Source organism: Hipposideros armiger, unplaced genomic scaffold, assembly GCF_001890085.2.
Source record: "Hipposideros armiger isolate ML-2016 unplaced genomic scaffold, ASM189008v1 scaffold_126, whole genome shotgun sequence".
Classification (NCBI taxonomy): domain Eukaryota; kingdom Metazoa; phylum Chordata; class Mammalia; order Chiroptera; family Hipposideridae; genus Hipposideros; species Hipposideros armiger.
The window spans coordinates 2,620,580-2,629,584 of record NW_017731476.1 but is presented as its reverse complement, the minus strand read 5'-3'; the positions used below and the strand labels follow the sequence as shown (position 1 = coordinate 2,629,584).

The following is a 9,005-nucleotide window of genomic DNA, read 5'->3' as shown; positions in this document are numbered from 1 at the left end:
TTGGAGTCCAGGCAAGGTAAGGGCGCTGACCCCTCCAAGGCACCCACTTGCAGGTGGCTCCCTGCCTCTCCATCCCTGAGCCCAGGGCCTGAGTCCCAGCTGTCCTCTCTCCTCTCTCTTCTCTCCTCTCTCCTCCTACAGATGCTGTGGCTGCTGTTTCTGACCCTCTTCCTCTTGGGGAGCTCCATCGCTGAGACCCTAGGTGAGTCCTGACCCCAGATGTTCACCTTCATTCTGCAAAGATTCCTGTAATCCTGTCTCTAGGGTCCAGCCTTTGGGTGGGGCGTTGGCTGCCCACCTGGGCACAGCCAGCTCCTTCTGCAGCTCTGGGAAGGCCCGAGGATGGACGGCAGGGCTGAGCACTGGGAGCTGGAGGTGTGGTCCCCCTGACCCCTCACATTGCCTCCCCAGCACCCAACCCCGAGAATGAGCTGGTGGGCATCGTCGGGGGCCACAGTGCCCGCCAGGGGAAATGGCCGTGGCAGGTCAGCCTGAGGGTCTACAGCTATCACTGGGCCTCCTGGGCACACATCTGTGGGGGCTCCCTCATCCACCCCCAGTGGGTGCTGACAGCTGCCCACTGCATTTCCCGGTGAGTCCCTCTGGCTGTTGTCCAGTGTGGGTGGGACGTGAGGGCAAATCTGGAAGTGTGGAGTTTCAAGGTGGGATTCTGCCTGGCTTTGCCGGGCCCCAGCCCAAGCAGGACCCACCTCTATGGCTTCTTTCTGACCCCAGAAAGGACGCCGACCCGTCAGCCTACCGGATCCACGCCGGGAACGTGTATCTCTATGGGGGCCGGGCCCTGCTGAACGTGAGCCGCGTCATCGTCCACCCGGAATTTGTCTATGCTAATCTGGGCGCGGATATTGCCCTGCTGCAGCTGTCCAAGGCTGTGGACAACACTGCTTACCTCAGGCCAGTCCAGCTGCCCTCCACCTCTCTTACGATCACCGCAGAGCACCGGTGCTGGGTGACTGGCTGGGGCGCCATCAGCATGTACCGTATGTATGCGGCGGGGGCCAGATGAGGTTACCAAATCCATTTCCCTGAGGGCTCCCGGTGGGCGGGTGGTCGCAGCTTCCAGAAAGGGAAGAACTGGGGTGCCCAAAATGGTGGCACCCCTGTGTCACCTTCCTACATCCCTGTACACTCCACTTGGGAGATTAGACACTTGAGGCCAGAGATTCCACGACTTGCTGATGGGAAGACTGAGCTCAGAACTCAGTACTGTGATGCAGAAATGCTTATTCTTATTCTTCCTGAAGATATTTTTGGAAAAAAAAAACACCAGAAAAACTCATCTCTCCATTTCCTTTCTGGTCTTTCCAAGTAAAGACAAAAATCTGTTGGTAGGATTCTAGGAATTTAGAGGTAGACAGGGTCCTCCTGCATCCTGGGGTCCCCCGCAGCTGCATCCCAGCAGGGGAACTGAGGCTCCCAGACAGGCCAGGGTAAGAGGCCCAGACGTCTGCTGCACCCAGGACTGCTGGGTGGATGGGCAGGCGGGGTCACGCTGTCAGCCTCTGGCCTCTTCTCTTCCTCAGAGTCACTGCCTCCGCCCTACCGTCTGCAGCAGGTGAAAGTGCAGGTGGTGGAAAACGAGCTCTGTGACCACCACTACCACGAGGCTTCTAGGCACTTCCATGGTGACAGCAAGATTATCCAGGATGACATGCTGTGCGCCGGGAGTGAGGGCCGGGACTCTTGCTACGTGAGTCCCATCCCGTCTCCACCCCCACCCCCACCCGGCCTGGCTGCCCACCAGCCATGCTCAGCACCCCTTTCCTTCCTCAGGGAGACTCCGGAGGCCCTCTGGTCTGCAGGGAGAATGGCTCCTGGAATTTGGTGGGAATAGTCAGCTGGGGCTATGGCTGCGCCCAGCGTGACTTTCCTGGGGTCTACACGCGTGTTCAGAACTACGTGCCCTGGATCACACAACAAATAGGGAGGTGCTCCTGAGCAGTCCCATTGGCCTTCACCTGGGTCAGCCCCAAGGAGCTGGCACCTCCCTCCTGCTGGCGCTGACTGCTTCAGCCTCTGCCCACTCTCCCTGGCTCCAGCCCCACCTTCCCGTCTGGCGTTCTCAGTGTCCAGGACTCCCTGACCGCTGGGGGATGCAGCAGGAAGACGCTGGGAAAGTGATGGGGTGAGAGGCCCCAGAAGTTCGAGAGTGCCACCCTGTGCCGTTTGCATTTGATTAAAGAGCTTGAAGAGTGACCAGAGTGTGAGCAGTCTTTGTGGGATTGGCTGACCATGGGCAATGTGGCTTTCTGGAGGAAAGGGGGTCCCCAAGCCTGATGTGCAGAGGGCTGAGCTGGGGCCAGTGGCCTCCCAGGCGTGGAAGGGAAGAGCAAGGACTCAGTATCAGCTCCACTCTGGGGCCACAGCCCCTTGCTCTGTCCTCTTGTGCTGGAGTTCACCACACCATACTGTGGGTCGTTCCAAAGGGAATTTATCTAAATCCCAGGATGAAACCAACCCATCCATCCTGCCATCCAACTTCTCCGTGAGGCAGGGCCTATTCGCTAAGTTAACCAGTTGCCATGTGAAAGTGACCTGGTTAGGATGCAAATATCTCTTCTCTAGGGAGATGTTGGCTCACCTGGGTACCATTCAGGTGACAGCCTTCCCTGAGCCTCCCAGGGTGCCTTCCCTTACCTTCCCTGGTTGGGCAGGAGTTCCAGGTGTCTGGGGAGCATCTGGGAAGAAGCCCCCCTGAGGCAGCTGCTTGTGGGGCTGAAGGCTGAGAAAGGAATCAAGGAGTTGTCTTAATAGAGGTGATGCTTGGACCTCGGGGAGCAGAGAGTGAGGATGGAGTGGGATTCAAGAAGACGCAAGAGGAGGCCAGAACGTGGGCGTGCCATGTCTGCCCCAGAGGAGCCTCCCGGGCATGGGCACATGTGTTCCTTGCTCTTGAGGGGCACAGCCCACATCTCTTTCACCCCCTTCACAGGGATGTGACGGAGCTGGCTCCAGGAACAGGTCACACCCTTCCCAGCCTTACCAATGGTGCAGAGGAACTATTGGCCTGGGAGGGCTCTGTTTTTGTCCTATGTGTCTGTAATTTCCACGGGTCTGGGCATCCAACAAAGCTAGAATGATTCTTTACATAAATGCACCAATGAATGAATGAATGAATGAATGAATGAATGACTGCCTAGGTAGAAATGGGAATGGCTGGATTTCTCTCTCAGTGGGTGAATCCTGTCTGCGATGAAGCTGGGGCTGGTGAATGGGGTTGGGGGTGGCCTGGACTCTCGCACAGGTCTGCCTGGAGCCGGCTGCCTCTCAACTCTGTGCAGCAGATGAGAAGAGGTGCAGGTTGTGTGCCCCAAGAGGACAACATTTATTAGGGCCTCAAAAAGCTCCTGGGTGGGAACTTCCTGGATTTGGGCCTTGTCAATGCTCCAGTTTGGTGAAAAACATGCAAAAATGAAGATTCAGGATTTCATCATAATATTCTTTTTTTTATTTATTTTTTTATTGTTAGTTTCAGGTGTACAGAACAATGCAATAGTTACCCTCTTCACCCTCACAAAGTAACAACCCCCCTCCCCCCATCTACTGCCCTCCCACCCCCGATATCATGCCCATCTATCACCATTCCATTGAATCCGCTCCCGCACTCCACTCCACGCCCCGAGGTTATATGTATATATAATTATAGTTGACATACAGCACCACCCAACACCAGTCTCAGAAACACAATGCGGTGGTCAGGCCTCTACATCAACCATGAAGTGAACTCATCATAATATTCTTAATTATAGCAGAGAATCGGGACCAGGGGTGGGCAGCACTAGGCGGTAGGATTTGGGGCTGTTTTACAATAGTTTCTTAGCATCTCCTGTTTTGAAATGTATAATGTTTGTAATCAGAAAAAAGTAATTCTTTTTACCATGAAGACAAGAAATTTTCTGATTAGCTTTTCAGAACATGATAAAATGTGCTTATGACACGTCATTAAAATACTCATGTCCTAATGCCTCCATGGCTGGGGGAGAGTGAGGGGGCGACAGCTAATATGGACAGGGACCCCCCTGTTTTGGGGAATAGAAAAACCCCAGAGCTAGATGGCCATGATGGTTGCACATGACTGTGACTGTGTTAAATGATACTGAATTGTACACTTATAATGATTACAATGGCAAATTGTCTGTTATGGGCAGGCACAGCGCTTCTTGGCTGTGGCATGGCTGTGTGGAAAGGCTTAGAAGGGCTATTCCTGCTTCCCTGGATGCTGGGGCTTCAATCCCCTCTGCCCTTCTCTACTGGCAGATGTGGCTCCTTCTGGAGCTCCTTGTCCTTTTCCTCCTGGGAGAAATGAAAAGTCCCAAGGCCAAGATGTCTGGCTGACCTAGAACCCAGGCCCCCACCCACTGGGCACAGTCCACGGCCCCTCTGAGGTGGGGGTGTTCACCAGCAGGGATGCAGGGGTCTGGCCACACCCCTACCCCACTCAAAGATCTGTCCTGGGCCCTCACTTCATTCTAGCTCCTTTCTGCCCAGCTCTGTCCCCCGAGGGGACAGGTCTGCAATGATCACATTTAATCCAATCTGCTCTTGGAGCTTTGTAATGTCACACTCGTGTGCCCTTTCCTAACTTTCAAAGTCCTTCCCCCTGTGCCAAGACCCAGAGCAGTAAACGGAGGCAGCCTAACACCCCGCTACAGGCCAGAAACCACACTCAAGGCTTTCCCATGTCTCGCTCCTGTAAACTCTCTCATGAGAGGGAAATCACACCTGCTAGTGAAAGTTGGCCTCATTCTGCAGCCCGAGAGCCACCGGCCACACACGGGGCCACCTACATCTAAATTCATTAACATTAAATAAGATTAAAAATTTAGCTAGCTCCTCAGTTGCACAAGCACATTTCAAGTCCTCAATGGCCACATGAGGCCAGTGGCTACTGCGATGGACGCCAGGTACAGAGGACACCCATCATCAGAGAAAATCTGTGATAGGCTTTAGAGGTGGAGGTGGGAGGACAGCCTCCCTTTCCAGGCCCCAGCCCTGGCCTGTTTTCACAGAGTGGGGCCTTGCTGGGCTGGCCAGGTGGCCCTCTCTCTGGCCGTCCCCACTGGTCTCTCTACCCGTGAGTGGCTTCAATCAGAGGCCCACACTGTTGGGGGCATGGTGACGTTCCCCCCATCCCCCAGCAGTGGCCCTGGCAGGTCAACCTCAGAGAGTGGGGCCAGCATAACTACGGAAGCAGCATTATCAGCCGTCAGTGGGTGCAGAGCGCCACCCACTGCATCTCCAGGTGAGCTCTGCTTTCTACACTCGGGGAGGCTCTGAGCTGTAAAATTCCCAGGGCACCTAGATGGGGAAGAGAGTGGGTGCCCTTGGAAAAGCCCCAAGCCCCAGAGGACTCACTGGCCTTTATAACCCCAGCAGGTGGCTCAAGTTTCCGAGGGCTTGGGTCACTCTAGCACCTAGCTCTCTCCTCAGGAATGTGCCTCAGACACTGGCCATTGTCTTCAAATCAGGAAAGAAAATAAATTTTAATTATTTGACAATACTTAGAAGTAGGAACTTCTTTCCAAAATTTTTTTATTGTGGTTAAACATGCAAAACAAAATTTACCATCTCAACCATTTTTAAGCGTATAGTTCAGTGGTATTAAATATAATATATTCACACTGCTATGCAACCATCATCCATCCCCATAACTCTTTTCATTTTGTAAAACTGAAACTCTATACCCATTAAACACTACCTTCCCATTCTTCCCTCCCCCAGGCACCATTCGACTTCCTGTCTCTGTGAATCTGATCACTCTGGGGACCTCATATAAGTGGAATCATACGGTATTTGTCTTTTTGTGTCTGCCTTACTTCACCGAGCATAACGTCCTCAAGGTTGATCCATGCTGGAGCAGGTGTCAGAATTTCCTTCCTTTTTATGGCTGAATTATATTCCGTTATATGGAGGGACCATATTTTGCCCTATTTATCTGTCAGTGGATACTTAGGTTGTGTCCACCTTTTGACTATTAGGGACAATGTTGCCATAAACTTGTGTACACAAAAGTAGAAAAATTTTAAAGAGCAAAATACTCTTTGAGAGAACAATCCAAGATGACAGAGTAGATACACTTGCGCTTGCCTCATCCAGTGGACATACTAGCATTACAACTAAATTATAGAACAATCAACCTGGAGAGCCATCTGAAGTCTAGCTGAACAGAAGTTTTATAACTAAGAATATAAAGAGGAAGGCCATGTTGAGACTGGTAGGAGCAGGGGGAGATGCAAAACGGGTTCACCCCAAACATCCGTGTGGCGGATGAAAATTGGGAAGGATATCTCAGCCATGGAGGTTCCCCATGGAGGAGCAAGGGAACCCCACCTCACACCAGGCTCCCCATATAGGAGTACTGGCGCCGGGAAAGGAGCCCCCATAATATCAGACTGTGAAAAACAGTAGAGAGTCTGACCATCCAGGTGGGACAGAAGGCAGCAGGAAACCCAAACATCTTTTTAAAGGGCCCACACAGGTACTCACCCTGGGCTCCGGTGAAGGGACGGAGGGCATCAGAGGCATACGGGGTCAGACTGAGGTGTGTGGCCTCGGGGAGATGGCCTGGAAGACAGTTGCAATATCTCTGTATGAGATCCTTCACTCAGAGCAGCTGGCAGGCAGATGCTATCTTTCCTGTGTTGAGCCCGCCCCCTACGTGTATGGCCAAACCTGAATCTGATTGGCCTGATGAGCTCTGCAGCTTTATCGGAGGCTGAACCTTACTGGGGCTGGTAACTCACAGCAGGAGGCAGCAGTCCTCGGCTATTTGTAGAGCTACCCCAGGCCTGGTACTGGTGGCAGCCATCTTCAGTTTGCAGCGTGGACTCTCCCACACGCCTCCAGGTCCAGCACAGGCAATGACCAACTGTGGATCACTTTGTAGCTCCTACCAGGTAGTCCCCTACAATCCACAGGCAGTGGTTGACCTGGGCATGCACTGGATCCCCTCCCAGCAGGCCCCAGAACCAACATACTTGGAGGTTGGTTTCAGACCACAGCAGAGCACTACCCAATTAGCCCCACAAGTGGTACACCCAATGGCCATCTCAACAGGTACCAGAGCCGGCTGGGACAAATCCTATTCTGTGTGGTAAGCCCCATAGCACAGCAGCCTGTGAGCTGTGGGTGTGGCCAAATCCCACAGCCAATAAGCCTGAGGGTCATTCTCACCCACTGATGTGCCAATAGCAATCAAGGCTCAACTATAATAGGAGGGCACACACAATCCACACAAGGGACACTCTGGGAGCACCCAACACAGGTGACCAGGGAAACAGTGCCACTGGGCCCCACAGGGCACCTACTACATAATGCTACACAGCAGGAGATGTAGCAGATCTACCTAATACATAGAAACAAACAGAGAGGCAGTCAAAATGAAGAAACAGGGCCGGCCGAGTGGCGCATTGGTTAAGAACTGGATTGGGACACCGAGGGCCCCGGTTCGGATCCCACATATGAAGGCCAGTGATGCTGTCCTCTACAGCTAAGATGCTGAATAACAGCTCAACCTGGAGCTGGGCTGCCGTGAGACGCTGGTGACGGCATAGGCTGCAGCCCCTGCTGCAGTGGGTTGCCATGGGATACCGTGTGTAGCCAGCAGCCAGTGTGAGTGGCCCTCAAGCTGCCGTGAGCGGCTGTCCAGAACCGGCGACTGATCTGCCTCGCCTGGGAAGAGCGCAATGATGGTGCCATCTTGGGCCAGTGAAGCAACATCCTCCGCAACTAGACTGAAGAACAACAACAAAAAAAGACAGCAACTTGTCTGTTCCCCTTCCCCCAATTCCCCAATTAAAAATAAATACATAAATGTAAATGAAGAAACAAAGAAACATGTCCCAAATGAAAGAACAGGAGAAAACTCCAGAAAAAGAACTAAACAAAATAGACGCAAGCAACCTACCAGAGACAGAGTTCAAAACACTGGTTATAAGGATGCTCAAGGAACTTAGTGAGAACTTCAACAAAGAGATAGCAAGCATAAAAAATGACATAGAAACCATGAAAAAGAATCAGTCAATAGTGAAGAATACAATAACTGAACTGAAGAATACACTAGAAGGAATCACAGTAGACTAGATGAAACAGAAGATCAAATCAGCGATTTGGAAGGCAAGGTAGCAGAAAACACCCAATTGGGACAGCAAAAAGAAAAAAGAATTAAAAAACAAAACAAAAACAAAAACTGAGGATAGTTTAAGAGACCTCTGGGACAACATCAAGCGTAACGACATTCGTATCATAGGGATAGCAGAAGAAGAGAGAAAGCAAGGGATTTGAGAACCTATTTGAAGAAATAATGACCGAAAACTTTCCTAACCTGGCAAAAGAATTAGACAAACAAGCCCAGGAAGTGCAGAGAGTCCCAAACAAGATGAACCCAAACAGGCCCACACCAAGACACATTATAATTAGAATGACAAAGGTTAAAGACAAAGAAAGAGTCTTAAAAGCAGCAAGAGAAAAGCAGTTAGTTACTTACAAGGGAGCTCACATAAGACTGTGGGCCAGAAGGGATTGGTGCAAAATATTCAAAGTGATTAAAATGAAGGACCTAAAACCAAGATTACTCTACCCAGCAAGGCTACCATTTAGAATTGAAGGCTAGCGGAGTTTATCACCACCAAACCAGTATTACAAGGAATGTTAGAAAGACTTCTTTAAGACTAGAGAGAGAGAGAGAGAGAGAGAACAATAAAATGACAATAGTTACATATCTATCAACAATTACTTTCAATATAAATGGATTAATTGCTTCGATCAAGAACATAGGGTGGCTGAATGGATAAGAAAACAAAACCCTTACATATGCTGCCTACAAGAGATTCACTTCAGATTGAAAGACATGCATAGACTGGAAGTAAAGGGATGAAAAAAGATATTTAATAAAAATGGAAATGGAAAAAAAACAACAAAAAAAGCTGGGGTAGCACTACTTATACCAGACAAAATAGACTTTATTTCTTTTAATTTTTTTTTTT

At 50.9% G+C, this 9,005-nt stretch overlaps 1 protein-coding gene across 1 annotated transcript; it reads left to right on the top strand.

The window, feature by feature from the left end:
* Positions 1-2,217, top strand: LOC109385837 (serine protease 29-like). The gene is made up of 6 exons (XM_019648460.1): positions 1-16; positions 142-202; positions 412-592; positions 736-1,001; positions 1,545-1,711; positions 1,795-2,217. The coding sequence occupies exons 2-6, from the start codon at positions 142-144 to the stop codon at positions 1,957-1,959; spliced, it is 840 nt and encodes a 279-aa protein (XP_019504005.1). The 5' UTR covers positions 1-16; the 3' UTR covers positions 1,960-2,217.
* Positions 2,218-9,005: the final 6,788 nt, after the last annotated feature.